The sequence below is a fragment of the Anabrus simplex genome, chromosome 5 (genome assembly GCF_040414725.1).
Source record: "Anabrus simplex isolate iqAnaSimp1 chromosome 5, ASM4041472v1, whole genome shotgun sequence".
Taxonomy (NCBI): domain Eukaryota; kingdom Metazoa; phylum Arthropoda; class Insecta; order Orthoptera; family Tettigoniidae; genus Anabrus; species Anabrus simplex.
Genome location: NC_090269.1, coordinates 342,203,205 through 342,222,937, shown reverse-complemented (window position 1 = coordinate 342,222,937; position 19,733 = coordinate 342,203,205). Strand labels below are relative to the sequence as shown.

General features: G+C 35.9%; 1 protein-coding gene across 1 annotated transcript in view; it reads left to right on the top strand.

Moving 5' to 3' along the window:
• The first annotated feature begins 1,218 nt into the window (after positions 1-1,218).
• LOC136874890 (uncharacterized) overlaps positions 1,219-19,733 on the top strand; it is a 39,619-nt gene continuing 21,104 nt past the window's right edge. Inside the window, exons 1-2 of the mRNA XM_068227926.1 lie at positions 1,219-1,317; positions 15,617-15,706. Of these exons, the coding sequence (XP_068084027.1) occupies positions 15,631-15,706 (76 nt within the window). The 5' untranslated portion in view covers positions 1,219-1,317; positions 15,617-15,630. The remainder of the gene's footprint in view (positions 1,318-15,616; positions 15,707-19,733) is intronic.

Sequence of the window (19,733 nt, the reverse complement as noted above, 5' to 3'; positions counted from 1 at the left end):
AGAAAGTAACAATACATTCATTTTTTATAATCGTTATGAAGAAACATTTTCTTTTTTAACAATTTGTTTTACGTCGCACCGGCACAGATAGGTCTTATGGCGACGATGGGATAGGAAAGGTCTAGGAGTGGAAAGGAAGGAACCGTGGCCTTAATTAAGGTACATCTGTTGTGAAAAATGGTACCATCTTCAGGGTTCCCGACAATGGGGTTCGAACCCACTATCTCCTGAATGCAAGTTCACGTCTGCGCGACCCTAACCGCACGCCCAACTCTCTCGGTGATAACAATACAATAAAGGTGACAAATATGTAGACCTATCCATTGAAGAATTGCCCCATCTTCAAAACATCAAATTAATAGAAAATGATTGTAAAATAGGGAAAGGATATGAGACTAGGATTTTATCTTCTAATATGCTATCTGAAAGATAAAAAGTAAATACAATTTATATAAGGTCGTTAGACAGATAATAAGGTCTAGAAAATATGATTTCTTTTCGAAATAAGACGATTGTCTATTCAATTGGACGACTTAACTTGTCGAGAACACTGTGTAATGTTTATCAAGGAACTGCGCTAACAAACACCAACACAGAGGAAAAACACAATATCACCTATTGAACAAACACGGATACAAATTAATGGAGAAGCGATCGGCACGCTGCACTACGTCAGGGTGTCGTCCACGGTTATATTAATACAAACATACCGAGCGAAGAGGTCACACTTTCTCTTCTCTGCGTTATGCTTCGGCTGAGTTAATTTCATTTTGTCTGGTGACCCTGAGTGCGCCGTTAAATATTACATGGTGTGCCAAGATTTTTGACCGCCCTTCAAAAGTGGACTGTCTCTGCCGGGATCGAACCAACGAACTTGGGTCGATGATTCAGACACTCTACCACTGAGCTAAACAGTGGAGATTGTCAAATTCACTGCACTCCCCACTCAGTTCGTGCAAGCGAAAGCCAGATCTCCTGTGATAAGCTCGCTACTAGAACTGTCACTATTTCCCTCGGAGGTAGATATCCTGACTGAGAAGGTTTGCGGTCTTGCCACATGGATGCCATCCTGCTGAGGCGTGAACCAGCTGAGAGGATTTCCCTGTGACGGAGCTTCCGGTTCGGGCTTCTAGACCGGTTGAGTAACATTGAACTCGTTTCTGTGGGGGCTCCTGTCCACGTGCTGAGAGCCTGACAGCTCAGTATAAACGTGTGAGCTCAGGCCGGTCCGTAACATTGCCGTGTTGTGGTGTCTGAGCAGAACTGTCAGAGAAGACACGAGATTGGCCTACCTACCTTTGTGCAGAGAAGGAACAGGTAAGCTTTTTGGGTGCGTCTCGGTACTTTGATTCACTGCAAAAGAAGAGTGCGTAAGTGGGAGAGACATTACTTCTAGTGAGAAAAATCGCTGGCGGACATTTTTTTATGAACAAATTAACGCTAGTTTGTTTGGTAGGAATTTGGACGTTTTTCTCTTTTGAGATTTATTTATTTGGCTAGTGGTTTAATGCCTCATTAACAGGAAGGTTTTCAGTGACTCAAGGATGGGAAAGAAAGCGGCCGTGGCCATAGTTAAGTACAGCCCCACCATTTGCCTGATGGAAATAGGAAGCCATGGAAAACCATCGTTAGGGTTGCCGACGGTGGAGGTCTGACCCACCATCTTTCGTATGCAAGCTTACAGTTACGCGACGCCAACTGCGTAGCCAACTCGCTCGGTCGCTTGAGACCTTTCGAAGGCGAATTGTACCGTACATTCTATACGAACCTGCCTGTTCATCACGTTATGACAAAAATTTTACCGAAAAATATTTTTTGAAACTTGTGTTTAGACTGTACAATTCAGGAACCTAAAAACTAAAAAGATGCAGAGTGAAGAGGTGAATGGTTAAAGCCCTTAGGACATGATGATGATGTCTTGCTTTGCTAAATTATTGAGATGGTTTGATGCAAGACCTCTTGAAGGCGGATAGTGCCGTAATATGAACTTGTTTGTTCGTCGTATTATGACGCAAGAATAGCTGAAAACATTTAATGAATAATATTATTGGTTGTATGTCCCACTAACTACGTTTACGGTTTTCGAAAATGTCGAGGTGACGGACTTTTGTTTCGCAGGATTTCAATTGTCCGTCAGTAAGCTAGCGTATTTGAGTAGGGTACCTTAAAATACTACGGGATTGAGCCGGGAACGAACGCGCCAACAGGGGTTTAGAACTTCAAGGCTTCTGCCGTCTGAGCCAGTTAGCACAAAAAATGTTTACTGAAATTTATGTTTAGAGTGAGCGGTTGCCACAACTGAAGAACTTAAGACTAGTGATATCAAAGTAACTTATAACTAGAGCCCGGATTTCCATGCACTATCAAATCTCAAAAAATGCATGCATTCATGCACTATCATATGGCAAAACGTGCACAATAAACTGGAAAATATGCACCATCAAAATTCAGTTCCTCTTGAAACATTATACAGAAACTGCCCTAATTTCTCCAAATTGTTTTGATTTAAGCCCATCCGCTTATCTGTCAGCACATTCTTAAGCACAGAAAAGGATCTTTTTACATCACAGGAAGTGATAGATGCATACTTCAATGAAGATATATGGATAAAATGAGGTCAAATTGTACATCTTTTGCATTTTCACCACAATACGTCTTCTATAAGCTTGACGAATTCAAAATCAGGATTTGAACTAATTAATTTGTTCAACTTATCTCTAGCTACGGCAGCTAGTTCTCTATGCGATGATTGCAGACACATTTGAATGTCCTCAGTAACTGGTAACGATTGCCTGCTGTGATAACAAAGACGTGTGACGAGCGAGAGTTCCGGGTAGGACACTCCAGGGTAACAAAGGTAGAGGGTTCAATGAAAAACCAGTGTTTGTAAGCTGCTATCCCAGTAACGCGGCGCCACAGAAGTGCGATACAAGTTTTCTTTTGTTCGTCTAACAGACGAAAAATGAGCCGTCAATGCACAATTTACGGTTCAATTTATAGCAATGTACAACTGTAAAACTGGGACACCTTATTCCTAAGCATTAGATATCGACGCGGGGACTTCCGAAATACGTCATTATGTACTCAAGCAACAGATAAGAAAGTATTTGGTTAATTGGATTATAAGATTTGTACCGTATGTAGGCTACTAACTTTGATTGTCACATAGGATGCCAGGAATGCATTATCTCCGTCTCTCAGTAATAGGCATACTATAGCCTATAACGTGGAAAAATTGTCCCAAATTCTGCACACTAACATTCAGGAATGGCACTATCAAGCATGTTAACAATTTATATGCGTCAAAATCAGAATAAAAGTCATATTATGCAATATTAAACGTCCAAATATTCGTTATTAAATCCAAAATCTTCCAAATATGCATTATGCATGAATTTTCTTCTAAAATGGCCAAAACATGCAAACATGCACGGAAAAAGGACGGTTATATGGAATTGTTAATTCGTAAAACGAATATTTGCAAAGTTTGAGAAGTGTAGCTAGCTTATTGAAAAACATGCATTTGCATGGAAATCCGGGCTCTACTTATAACTGTGAAAGCGATTGGTGTTCGGGGAATTTGCTCCAAAAAAAAAAAAAAAAAAAAAGGTTGGTGTAATTTAATAATCATTATTTCATTCTTTTTTTCTTAATCTGCTTACCCTCCAGGGTTGGATTTTCTCTCGGATTCAGCGAAGGATCCCACCTCTACCGCCTCAAAGGCAGTGTCCTGGAGCTTCAGATTCTGGGTCGGGGGATACAACTGGGAGGATGACCAGTATCTCGATCAGGTGGCCTCACCTGCTATGCTGAACAGGGGCCTTGCAGGGGGATGGGAAGATTGGAAGGGTTAGACGAGGAAGAGGGAAGGAAGCGGCCGTGGCCTTAAGTTAGGTACCATCCCGGCATTTGCCTGGAGGAGAAATGGGAAATGACGGAAAACCACTTCCAGGATGGCTGAGGTGGGAATCGAACCCACATCTGCTCAGTTGACCTTCCGAGGCTGAGTTCCAGCCCTCGTACCACTTTTCAAATTTCGTGGCAGAGCCGGGAATCGAATCCGGGCCTTCGGGGGTGGCAGCTAATCACACTAACCACTACACCACAGAGAAATAATCATTATTTAATTTTGACAATAGCTTCCTCGGTGGCTCAGTGGGCGAGTGTTGGCTTCTAGATCCCAAGATCGCGGCAGAGATAGTTGTACTTTTGAAGGGTGGATAAAAGTCAATTTGACAGTCCATGTCATACGATACTGATGGTTTTCGTTTTTCTTTCGGTCTTATTGAGCATGCGGCCAGCAATTTTTTTTTCTTATTATGAATTGACTTGATGAATTGAACTTATACACTTAAGATACTCACAAACATCCAGCCCCCGAGCCAGAGAAATTAACCAGACGAAGTTAAAATCCCCGACCTGGTCGGGAATTGAACACGTCGAAATTCACGAGCAAGCAGCTAGATGGCGTCAAATTAAAATGCTTGCACACGGTATTATTATTATTATTATTATTATTATTATTATTACTTACTTACTTACTTACTTACTTACTTACTTACTTACTTACTTACTTACTTACTTACTTACTTACTTACTTACTTACTTACTTACTTACTTACTTACTTACTTACTTACTTACTTACTTACTTACTTACTTACTTACTTACTTACTTACTTACTTACTTACTTACTTACTTACTTACTTACTTACTTACTTACTTACTTACTTACTTACTTACTTACTTACTTACTTACTTACTTACTTACTTACTTACTTACTTACTTACTTACTTACTTACTTACTTACTTACTTACTTACTTACTTACTTACTTACTTACTTACTTACTTACTTACTTACTTACTTACTTACTTACTTACTTACTTACTTACTTACTTACTTACTTACTTACTTACTTACTTACTTACTTACTTACTTACTTACTTACTTACTTACTTACTTACTTACTTACTTACTTACTTACTTACTTACTTACTTACTTACTTACTTACTTACTTACTTACTTACTTACTTACTTACTTACTTACTTACTTACTTACTTACTTACTTACTTACTTACTTACTTACTTACTTACTTACTTACTTACTTACTTACTTACTTACTTACTTACTTACTTACTTACTTACTTACTTACTTACTTACTTACTTACTTACTTACTTACTTACTTACTTACTTACTTACTTACTTACTTACTTACTTACTTACTTACTTACTTACTTACTTACTTACTTACTTACTTACTTACTTACTTACTTACTTACTTACTTACTTACTTACTTACTTACTTACTTACTTACTTACTTACTTACTTACTTACTTACTTACTTACTTACTTACTTACTTACTTACTTACTTACTTACTTACTTACTTACTTACTTACTTACTTACTTACTTACTTACTTACTTACTTACTTACTTACTTACTTACTTACTTACTTACTTACTTACTTACTTACTTACTTACTTACTTACTTACTTACTTACTTACTTACTTACTTACTTACTTACTTACTTACTTACTTACTTACTTACTTACTTACTTACTTACTTACTTACTTACTTACTTACTTACTTACTTACTTACTTACTTACTTACTTACTTACTTACTTACTTACTTACTTACTTACTTACTTACTTACTTACTTACTTACTTACTTACTTACTTACTTACTTACTTACTTACTTACTTACTTACTTACTTACTTACTTACTTACTTACTTACTTACTTACTTACTTACTTACTTACTTACTTACTTACTTACTTACTTACTTACTTACTTACTTACTTACTTACTTACTTACTTACTTACTTACTTACTTACTTACTTACTTACTTACTTACTTACTTACTTACTTACTTACTTACTTACTTACTTACTTACTTACTTACTTACTTACTTACTTACTTACTTACTTACTTACTTACTTACTTACTTACTTACTTACTTACTTACTTACTTACTTACTTACTTACTTACTTACTTACTTACTTACTTACTTACTTACTTACTTACTTACTTACTTACTTACTTACTTACTTACTTACTTACTTACTTACTTACTTACTTACTTACTTACTTACTTACTTACTTACTTACTTACTTACTTACTTACTTACTTACTTACTTACTTACTTACTTACTTACTTACTTACTTACTTACTTACTTACTTACTTACTTACTTACTTACTTACTTACTTACTTACTTACTTACTTACTTACTTACTTACTTACTTACTTACTTACTTACTTACTTACTTACTTACTTACTTACTTACTTACTTACTTACTTACTTACTTACTTACTTACTTACTTACTTACTTACTTACTTACTTACTTACTTACTTACTTACTTACTTACTTACTTACTTACTTACTTACTTACTTACTTACTTACTTACTTACTTACTTACTTACTTACTTACTTACTTACTTACTTACTTACTTACTTACTTACTTACTTACTTACTTACTTACTTACTTACTTACTTACTTACTTACTTACTTACTTACTTACTTACTTACTTACTTACTTACTTACTTACTTACTTACTTACTTACTTACTTACTTACTTACTTACTTACTTACTTACTTACTTACTTACTTACTTACTTACTTACTTACTTACTTACTTACTTACTTACTTACTTACTTACTTACTTACTTACTTACTTACTTACTTACTTACTTACTTACTTACTTACTTACTTACTTACTTACTTACTTACTTACTTACTTACTTACTTACTTACTTACTTACTTACTTACTTACTTACTTACTTACTTACTTACTTACTTACTTACTTACTTACTTACTTACTTACTTACTTACTTACTTACTTACTTACTTACTTACTTACTTACTTACTTACTTACTTACTTACTTACTTACTTACTTACTTACTTACTTACTTACTTACTTACTTACTTACTTACTTACTTACTTACTTACTTACTTACTTACTTACTTACTTACTTACTTACTTACTTACTTACTTACTTACTTACTTACTTACTTACTTACTTACTTACTTACTTACTTACTTACTTACTTACTTACTTACTTACTTACTTACTTACTTACTTACTTACTTACTTACTTACTTACTTACTTACTTACTTACTTACTTACTTACTTACTTACTTACTTACTTACTTACTTACTTACTTACTTACTTACTTACTTACTTACTTACTTACTTACTTACTTACTTACTTACTTACTTACTTACTTACTTACTTACTTACTTACTTACTTACTTACTTACTTACTTACTTACTTACTTACTTACTTACTTACTTACTTACTTACTTACTTACTTACTTACTTACTTACTTACTTACTTACTTACTTACTTACTTACTTACTTACTTACTTACTTACTTACTTACTTACTTACTTACTTACTTACTTACTTACTTACTTACTTACTTACTTACTTACTTACTTACTTACTTACTTACTTACTTACTTACTTACTTACTTACTTACTTACTTACTTACTTACTTACTTACTTACTTACTTACTTACTTACTTACTTACTTACTTACTTACTTACTTACTTACTTACTTACTTACTTACTTACTTACTTACTTACTTACTTACTTACTTACTTACTTACTTACTTACTTACTTACTTACTTACTTACTTACTTACTTACTTACTTACTTACTTACTTACTTACTTACTTACTTACTTACTTACTTACTTACTTACTTACTTACTTACTTACTTACTTACTTACTTACTTACTTACTTACTTACTTACTTACTTACTTACTTACTTACTTACTTACTTACTTACTTACTTACTTACTTACTTACTTACTTACTTACTTACTTACTTACTTACTTACTTACTTACTTACTTACTTACTTACTTACTTACTTACTTACTTACTTACTTACTTACTTACTTACTTACTTACTTACTTACTTACTTACTTACTTACTTACTTACTTACTTACTTACTTACTTACTTACTTACTTACTTACTTACTTACTTACTTACTTACTTACTTACTTACTTACTTACTTACTTACTTACTTACTTACTTACTTACTTACTTACTTACTTACTTACTTACTTACTTACTTACTTACTTACTTACTTACTTACTTACTTACTTACTTACTTACTTACTTACTTACTTACTTACTTACTTACTTACTTACTTACTTACTTACTTACTTACTTACTTACTTACTTACTTACTTACTTACTTACTTACTTACTTACTTACTTACTTACTTACTTACTTACTTACTTACTTACTTACTTACTTACTTACTTACTTACTTACTTACTTACTTACTTACTTACTTACTTACTTACTTACTTACTTACTTACTTACTTACTTACTTACTTACTTACTTACTTACTTACTTACTTACTTACTTACTTACTTACTTACTTACTTACTTACTTACTTACTTACTTACTTACTTACTTACTTACTTACTTACTTACTTACTTACTTACTTACTTACTTACTTACTTACTTACTTACTTACTTACTTACTTACTTACTTACTTACTTACTTACTTACTTACTTACTTACTTACTTACTTACTTACTTACTTACTTACTTACTTACTTACTTACTTACTTACTTACTTACTTACTTACTTACTTACTTACTTACTTACTTACTTACTTACTTACTTACTTACTTACTTACTTACTTACTTACTTACTTACTTACTTACTTACTTACTTACTTACTTACTTACTTACTTACTTACTTACTTACTTACTTACTTACTTACTTACTTACTTACTTACTTACTTACTTACTTACTTACTTACTTACTTACTTACTTACTTACTTACTTACTTACTTACTTACTTACTTACTTACTTACTTACTTACTTACTTACTTACTTACTTACTTACTTACTTACTTACTTACTTACTTACTTACTTACTTACTTACTTACTTACTTACTTACTTACTTACTTACTTACTTACTTACTTACTTACTTACTTACTTACTTACTTACTTACTTACTTACTTACTTACTTACTTACTTACTTACTTACTTACTTACTTACTTACTTACTTACTTACTTACTTACTTACTTACTTACTTACTTACTTACTTACTTACTTACTTACTTACTTACTTACTTACTTACTTACTTACTTACTTACTTACTTACTTACTTACTTACTTACTTACTTACTTACTTACTTACTTACTTACTTACTTACTTACTTACTTACTTACTTACTTACTTACTTACTTACTTACTTACTTACTTACTTACTTACTTACTTACTTACTTACTTACTTACTTACTTACTTACTTACTTACTTACTTACTTACTTACTTACTTACTTACTTACTTACTTACTTACTTACTTACTTACTTACTTACTTACTTACTTACTTACTTACTTACTTACTTACTTACTTACTTACTTACTTACTTACTTACTTACTTACTTACTTACTTACTTACTTACTTACTTACTTACTTACTTACTTACTTACTTACTTACTTACTTACTTACTTACTTACTTACTTACTTACTTACTTACTTACTTACTTACTTACTTACTTACTTACTTACTTACTTACTTACTTACTTACTTACTTACTTACTTACTTACTTACTTACTTACTTACTTACTTACTTACTTACTTACTTACTTACTTACTTACTTACTTACTTACTTACTTACTTACTTACTTACTTACTTACTTACTTACTTACTTACTTACTTACTTACTTACTTACTTACTTACTTACTTACTTACTTACTTACTTACTTACTTACTTACTTACTTACTTACTTACTTACTTACTTACTTACTTACTTACTTACTTACTTACTTACTTACTTACTTACTTACTTACTTACTTACTTACTTACTTACTTACTTACTTACTTACTTACTTACTTACTTACTTACTTACTTACTTACTTACTTACTTACTTACTTACTTACTTACTTACTTACTTACTTACTTACTTACTTACTTACTTACTTACTTACTTACTTACTTACTTACTTACTTACTTACTTACTTACTTACTTACTTACTTACTTACTTACTTACTTACTTACTTACTTACTTACTTACTTACTTACTTACTTACTTACTTACTTACTTACTTACTTACTTACTTACTTACTTACTTACTTACTTACTTACTTACTTACTTACTTACTTACTTACTTACTTACTTACTTACTTACTTACTTACTTACTTACTTACTTACTTACTTACTTACTTACTTACTTACTTACTTACTTACTTACTTACTTACTTACTTACTTACTTACTTACTTACTTACTTACTTACTTACTTACTTACTTACTTACTTACTTACTTACTTACTTACTTACTTACTTACTTACTTACTTACTTACTTACTTACTTACTTACTTACTTACTTACTTACTTACTTACTTACTTACTTACTTACTTACTTACTTACTTACTTACTTACTTACTTACTTACTTACTTACTTACTTACTTACTTACTTACTTACTTACTTACTTACTTACTTACTTACTTACTTACTTACTTACTTACTTACTTACTTACTTACTTACTTACTTACTTACTTACTTACTTACTTACTTACTTACTTACTTACTTACTTACTTACTTACTTACTTACTTACTTACTTACTTACTTACTTACTTACTTACTTACTTACTTACTTACTTACTTACTTACTTACTTACTTACTTACTTACTTACTTACTTACTTACTTACTTACTTACTTACTTACTTACTTACTTACTTACTTACTTACTTACTTACTTACTTACTTACTTACTTACTTACTTACTTACTTACTTACTTACTTACTTACTTACTTTGTTTACCCTCCAGGGTCGGTTTTTCCCTCGGACTCAGGGAGGGATCTCACCTCCACCACCGGGCAGTGTCCTGGAGCTTCAGACTCTGGATCGGGGGATACAACTGGGGAGGGTGACCAGTACCTCGCCCAGGCGGCCTCACCTGCTATGCCGAACAGGGGCCTTGCGGGGGGATGGGAAGATTGGAAGGGATAGACAAGGAAGAGGGAAGAAAGCGGCCGTGGTCTTAGGTTAGGAGAAGTGGGAAACCACAGAAAACCACTTCCAGGATGGCTGAGGTGGGAATCGAACCCACCTCTACTCAGTTGACCTCCCGAGGCTGAGTGGACCCCGTTCCAGCCATCGTACTACTTTTCAAATTTCGTGGCAGAGCCGGGAATCGAACCCGCCTCCAGGGGTGACAGCTAATCACACTAACCACTACACCACAGAGGCGGAAATTATTATTATTATTATTATTATTATTATTATTATTATTATTATTATTATTATAACTGTTTAAATAGTTGGAAATTGAAAGGATTGGAATTTTAAATATTTACACAACCGCAAATTAGGTAAACAGTACTGTTTCGCTCTTCATAACGAGCCCTGCGTGGTTAATTTGTGTAAAGACAGCAGATATACTGTAGGCTGTAGTGGATTAAAGTCGGGCGCAAGTTGGGACCGCAGGATGACGCAAGGAAGCAGGCTCTGGACTCAACTGCGCGCAGGGAGAACGAAAGTTGAGGTGGCAGTTCTATCACCACTGCGAGTGAGTTTGTATCGATAATGTGTGCGACGATTGCAAGGTACTCAGTGTCGGCGTCAAGAACTTCGCTGACCCCGCGGGGCGGGGGGGGGCCCATGGCTTGCGAGGGGGCCATGACTGTTTCTTACTTCAGTAGCTGAAGAGTAATTTTACATATTGATAAAGCTACAGCACACAGCACAGTATTATTTGTATTACAGAGGGTTATTCCAAAATTTGGCCGTCGTAGTGCAGGGCTTCTTTCATCGATAGGAGTACCTGCGGTAGTTACCGGTATTTCTAAAGGAACGTGGGTTTCCAAGCCTGTTCAAAAAATAACCACCCCTTGTTGCCACTCACGACAATCAACAAGGCTTTTGAAGTAATTAGCCAGTTCTGAGAACCCAATAGTCGACCAAGATGCGATAACAAAGACATCCTCTTTATCTAAACTCTAAATACTGAAGTTTCGAGCTTGTTTATAACTCTCGTCAGCCTACGATGGATGAGTTGTAAATTGTTTGGTCCTAGGAACGAGATTATTTCTTAATTATTGTGACGATCAGCGGGTTTTGAATACTATGATTGGAATATGCATTTCTTGTGTGGTGGTGATTATTGTTTTAAGAGGAAGTGTGTTTGCACCATATAAGTGTATTATTTTAATTCCTTCAGATTTGAAAACTGAATTGTGCAATTTATTGTTATCATCGTTGTTATTCATTGTAATACGAAATACTGTAGTCCGCCTCTGTGCTGTAGTGGTTAGTGTGATTAGCTGCCACCTCCGGAGGGCTGCGTTCGATTCCCGGCTCTGCCACTAAATTCGAAAGTGGTACGAGGGCTGGAACGGGGTCCACTCAGCCTCGGGAGGTCAACTGAGTAGAGGTGGGTTCGATTCCCACCTCAGCCATCCTGGAAGTAATTTTCTGTGGTTTCCCACTTCTCCCCCAGGCAAATGCCGGGTTGGTACGTAACTTAAGGCCACGGCCGCTTCCTTCCCTCTTCCTTGTCTATCCCTTCCAATATTCCCATACCCCCGAAAGGCCCCTGTTCAGCATAGCAGGTTAGGCCGCCTGGGCGAGGTACTGGCCATCCTCCCCAGTTGTATCCCCGACCCAGGTGGGATCCCTCGCAGAGTCTGAGGGAAAAAAAGACGATCCTGGAGGGTAACCAGATAAAGAAGAAGAAATACTATGAAATAAACTTCCAACGTTTTTTATTAGGAAACGAAGGGCCCATTTTCAATTATTGCGGGGGGGGGGATCTTCTTAGCGTCGCTACTGAATGTACTTTATGTTAAATCCTTACTACTTGCTAGAAGTTTATTCTTAAAAAAAGGTTTAATAGCACTGAGCGGAAAGTGTTAATTCGTAGTGAATAAAATAATTCCGAGAAAACGTGTCCTTTCAAATAGTCTGTTACGGAGTATGGAGCAACGTCTTTTTAAATTTTACTGTATGCAATTAAAAAAATTGTAGAAGTAGAAAATACATTCCAAGATTACGTGTTTATTTTATTTTTAATGACAAGTCTGAATATTCCCAACTAATTAATTCTTGTCATTCATTATTATTAGTTCATACAAGTTATGACATATATCTGTATATAGAAAATATACAAATAAATGCCTATTTTACGAAAAATCGTCAGTTAAAGAGGGAGCCTACTGAATATAAAATGTCAGCTAAAAGAAATGAAATAATATTAATTAAATAAACAAATGTCCGCCTCTGTGGTGTAGTGGTTAGCGTGATTAGCTGCCACCCCCGGAGGCCCGGGTTCGATTCCCGGCTCTGCCACGAAATTTGAAAAGTGGTATGAGGGCTGGAACGGTGTCCACTCAGCCTCGGGAGGTCAACTGAGTAGAGGTGGGTTCGATTCCCACCTCAGCCATCCTGGAAGTGGTTTTCCGTGGTTTCCCACTTCTCCTCCAGGCGAATGCCGGGATGGTACCTAACATAAGGCCTCGGCCGCTTCCTTCCCTCTTCTTTGCCTATCCCTTCCAATCTTCCCATCCCTCCACAAGGCCCCTGTTCAGCATAGCAGGTGAGGCCGCCTGGGCAAGGTACTGGTCATTCTCCCCAGTTGTATCCCCGACCAAGAGTCTGAAGCTCCAGGACACTGCCCTTGAGGCGGTAGAGGTGGGATCCCTCGCTGTGTCCGAGGGAAAAACCGACCCTGGAGGGTGAGTCACCACCCCTCACCCAATTATTGCGTCTCAACTTGCGCCCGGCCTAATTGCAATTATTGTATTCAGACTTTTAACTTAAATAAATCGAACGGGGCTGTGTCGGGGTCAAGGTAGCAATACGTACCATGTGACAGGCATCGCCGAAATAAACTATATAGTTGGTATATGGATAAAAAAAATGTTATTTTTTATTTTTATTCTAAACAAATTCCCACATCTTTATTATTTATAATATTATGTTATTGTTTTTACGTTCCGCTAACTAATTTTTTGCGGTTTTCGGAGACGCCGAGGTGCTGGCATTTTGTCCAGCAGGAGTTCTTTTACGTGTCAGTAAATCTACCGACACGAGGCTGAAGTATTTGAGCACCTTTAAATACCACTGGACTGAGCCAGGATCGAACCTGCTAAGTTGGTATCCCAAGCCCAGTGCCGCAATCTCTGAGTCACTGGCCCGGCTCGCACATCTTTAAGACGAAACCGAAGTACAATAGGATCTTCCATCACTGGGGCAGTAGATGCGATCGGCTGGGGCTCCAGTAGCGCGGAACACGTTCGGACGCCTCAAATTTAAGACGTTCCCGATACGCCTCTTGACTTTTTCAGTAGTTTTGGCCTTGTTTCAATTCTGCCACTCTATCCTCTCGAATGCGTTTTTGGTGATTTTGAAGCCATTTATTGCCGGGACATTGTGCGAAAGGAAAACACAATATTTCAAATGTTTATTATTTCATTATCTTCGCTGTATTCTGGGATTCACTGAGGTGAATCAAGCGAAACTTTCCACGACGTGCTGCCACTCCGGAGTCCAGACCTACATTAATTAATTATTTGTCGCGCAGCTTGGCGATGTTAGTACTTGAAAATGGCGGCGCTTATGCATCACCCGATGACGACATATGCAGTGGTCCTTCCCCTTTAAAATTATATAACGAACTCTGTTGTTGCAGGTGTTCTTCTTCTTCTACTACTTTTTCCACACCTGTAGGGTCGCGGGTGTGGACTGTGTCGCACGTGTGGTTTTGGCCCTGTTTTACGGCCGGGTGTCCTTACTGGTGGCAACCATATATGAAGGGATGTATTCACCATTGCGCGTTTGTGTGGTGGATGGTAGTGTGGTGTCTCTGGATCAGTCACCATTAAAATCCCCTATCCGCCCGGGAATCTAACCCGAGACCGCCTGAACCGAAGGCCTGTTTACATTACTTGTTTACATTATTCTTTTGATGAATGATTTAGACCTATATCAATAACATACTCCAATATCTCTAAGATATTCCTTCAGAATTCTATCTTAATCTTTACCTTTCATATATCTAGATATATCATTTTTCTAATTTTTGCACTACTAATTATCTTTTAATGATGAAAATTAAGTGTAAGAAGTGGAAGTTATGGAAAATGAGTGAAAAAGACATACGATGCCACAGTGGAACATATCAAGTGATTTACAAGGCATTTACAAACATATCTCTTGAAATATTGGAGATAATTATTTCTTTCACAACATCAAATAAGAAAGTATATTCTACGAAGAAAAAATAAATGGAAAAGCAATTGTCTTACTTATAAAGATGTACTCCTCCCCTTGAAGTTCGAGAATATGTATTCGTTTCAAATGTAAACTTATACAAAATAAGTAGATGTGTTAAAGTAACCCCTACCATGCTGCGTATACGGCAAATTGAAGTCAAATTAACTATCCATGATGGAAGCGGGTTATATGAAGTTTTACTCATTTTGTGATGGCGGCGTTATGCGATATTTCCATGTATTGACAAGAGCCCTGTTTCTTTATTGCAGGAACAAGACTCAATATGCTGCTGTCATCACTTCAGTTGGGACTACTGTCTCTTGTAATTTTCATATCATCCACCGTCACTTCGCCTGCAGGTACGTCTGTTATGCTAGCAAACTGACGATATGTCTTTTAATTTGAGGAACTTGCAGCATTTTGTTTTACAGCCTCTTGTTCGTGTTTGAATTCTACCTGGTATCTCTTCGGATGTGTTAATGTATAATTAACTGGCTCTAGAGTTGAGAACACAGATCTCTATACCTGGATGGCTGGTAGCTTGGGTAGCAGTAAGCCGAATAGAAGATGACTGGCGTAGTAAGATGGCAGTGAGCGCACGGTGCAATAGACCACGAGGAGCGCGCTTGCTTTGTTTATGCTTAGTTCAGGGACGCCAGGCCTCTTGATTGTAGTTCCACGAGTGTTCTGTGCTTTGTTATTGCAAAGTAAATACTAGTGTATTTTACGAATTTAGGTTCGTTGTCTTGTAGTATACTTGTGGATTACAATATTCAATTTAAATATGTATGTGTTTATCTGAAATATGAATGAAGAAACATTCTACGGGGTATTAACATACCGCAGTGATCAGCTTATGGATGTACAAACAGAACCGATCAGCAGAAGGAGAAATCATTTCATCGGGGAGTTTTATACTGTACATAAGAATCTTCCTAGGGTAGTGTTTTGAGTTTTAGATTTATTGTATCTTATTTCATATATTCCGGGAGCAAAATGGCAATTAATTTTTGTAGGTTTCCTTTCTCGAGACCCGAACATCTAAGATCATCAATTAGGAGTATCAGGCGGGAGAATTGGGAGCCTTCTTGAACAGCTGTTCTCAGCTCGGATCACTTAGAGGAAGACTGTTTTGATAGAAATGGACAAACTGTACACCTTAGAAGTGATGTACAGCCAACTGTTTTCGATTTTACTGAACATTAACTGCAAGTTTATTTCTCATAATTAAACTGACGGTTTCGATAAAATAATTGACGTGACCTTATAACACTGTTTTCGATTTTACTGAACATTAACTGCAAGTTTATTTCTCATAATTAAACTGACGGTTTCGATAAAATAATTGACGTGACCTTATAACAATCTTAGAAAATGAAGTCTGGGGGAATTCTAGACCTTATTTACATCAGTAATAATTATGGGTTTCAGACACTGGAGTGGTGGGAGAAGGGAAAGTGTGATGGGTGTTTGGGGCTATCCCATTATACTATTCGTGGTATTTGGGAAACTTGTGTTACATATTTCTGATGATGACTATCAATATCGCTTTGCTAGCTGAATTTAATTAAAGAGGTCTGTAATAGTAAATTAAGCTGCAGGTAATGTGATATATTGACAAGTTTTGAATATTTGCTGGTTTTATAAATGTGTACATTTGCTTCAATGATATTTTAATTTGATAATATGTGCGTTATTTCATGGAAACAGGAAACAGAAATTCATTATCAAGCACCGATTACGATATGTCGAATCTAGGCCTGTATAGTGAGCTACGTTTATAGGGACATCATTTTAAGAATGCATAATTTCGTGGCATACATGTATACAATTTACAGCAATGTTTCCAGAAACTGGTTTTCACTCGTATTATGTTACCGATCGCTAATTGTATGTATTCAGCGCCTAAGTTAATATTTGTCGGCCGTTATTATACACTCATGTTTATTGCTATCCCGGAGATTTAGTGACCTCGGAATGACGTGTCAGTGATCCCAATGTCCTTATGCTTTGAGTGAACATGTCTCTATATTTTTAATTAATCCAATGCGCCATTAATTGCGACTTAAAATTGACTATATTATCATTGCTTCCCCATAAGGAGAGCTCTAGGTTGGGTACGCCAACATGGCGAGGTAAGGCTTTTTGCGGATGATGTTATTCTCTATAGAGTGATAAATAAGTTACAAGATTGTGAGCAACTGCAACATGACCTCGAAAATGTTGTGAGATGGACGGCAGGCAATGGTATGTTGATAAACGGGGTTAAAAGTCAGGTTGTGAGTTTCACAAATAGGAAAAGTCCTCTCAGTTTTAATTACTGCGTTGATGGGGTGAAAGTTCCTTTTGGGGATCATTGTAAGTATCTAGGTGTTAATATAAGGAAAGATCTTCATTGGGGTAATCACATAAATGGGATTGTAAATAAAGGGTACAGATCTCTGCACATGGTTATGAGGGTGTTTAGGGGTTGTGGTAAGGATGTAAAGGAGAGGGCATATAAGTCTCTGGTAAGACCCCAACTAGAGTATGGTTCCAGTGTATGGGACCCTCACCAGGATTACCTGATTCAAGAACTGGAAAAAATACAAAGAAAAGCAGCTCGATTTGTTCTGGGTGATTTCCGACAAAAGAGTAGCGTTACAAAAATGTTGCCAAGTTTGGGTTGGGAAGAATTGAGAGAAAGAAGAAGAGCTGCTCGACTAAGTGGTATGTTCCGAGCTATCAGCGGAGAGATGGCGTGGAATGACATTAGTAGACGAATAAGTTTGAATGGCGTTTATAAAAGTAGGAATGATCACAATATGAAGATAAAGTTGGAATTCAAGAGGACAAACTGGGGCAAATATTCATTTATAGGAAGGGGAGTTAGGGATTGGAATAACTTACCAAGGGAGACGTTCAACAAATTTCCAATTTCTTTGAAATCATTTAGGAAAAGGCTAGGAAAACAACAAATAGGGAATCTGCCACCTGGGCGACTGCCCTAAATGCAGATCAGTATTGATTGATTGATTGATTGATTGATTGCGCACTCAACTTGGCGTACTTTCTCCTGCAGCAGAGACCTGCCATCAGCGATCCATGTATAGAGATCAGTGGTTGAGAAGGAAGTGCGCTTGCTCTATCCCACTTGGGACATGGAGTTTACCGCTCTGTCCTACGGGGGTTAGTTCAGTGGAATGCAATAGATCAACGGTTCTCAACCTAGTGGAGGGGGAGGGGGTGCCCTCCTGGGGAGGCGTTGAAGAATTTCAAGGGAGGCATGGTGAGCAATGGAAAACACACATGAATTTGCTAAACAGTAGAAAGTTGTGACAAAGAAAACAATTTGCTGCAAAATGTTATCTTCGTCACCCCTAAATCGTACACGTAAAAGAAGTTTTTCCTAAAATTATTATACTGTGTAGTAACGTTGGAACAAGCAATTCGTGTTTATGAATTGTGTAATGAAATGTGTAAAACATTATAAAAATACAAGAGTTGTTATCATGAAGTATAGTAAAAATTATAGCATTTTTTAAATAATTTTTAGACAGTTGCCGGTATTTTCTACGTATATAAGTAAATAAAAATGATAAAAATGAAAATATAATCATTCAAATGTTAAATATGAATGTATGCCACATTTATAGGAAATAAACTGATTTTAACATTTTAATTTTATTTTCAAATTGTATTGCGCAGTTTTCATCAACATATTTATGTGACACTGACTTTCCTACGCTGGCTTGCATCTAATCAAAAAACCGAGCACGGCTAGATCTTGAAAGTGATCTGATGTGTGCACTATCATAGTTGGAACCAAACATTAAATAACTTGTGAAAGAAAACCAATTCCAGTCCTCTCATTAATAATTAATTATATTCTTACAAAATTAATTCAAATGGTGTAGTTTGAAATGCTAATTGCAGTGAGTGTAAATCCTCCGTAATATATTTACTGTAATTTGTTTTATTCTCTTATTGTGTTATTCACGACTTTCTTTGCAAAGTGATTGCATTATAATTATTACTTTGAAACGTGTAATATTATGTATTAGGCACTCTAATTAGTACTGTAATAATAAAATCATTATAAAATATTTTTGAGGTATTAACTCTAATAGAAAAGTAGAACTTTCGTAAATCAATAATTTATTAGTAGGGGGTGGGGGTGAAATAATATACCGATGAAAAAGGTGCGCTGGGCCCACAAAGGTTGAGAATCAATGGACTAGATCATGGAGATGATCACTCTACCCCACTTATTAAGTTCGGAGAAAGGCAGTGGGGCATGGAGTTTACCTCTCTATCCCACCCATTCCCGAGATTAAGTTCGGTTGTAGGTGGGGAAAAGGACCATAGAGCTGTCCACTCCATTTCACTTGTTTTCCAGGCGCACTA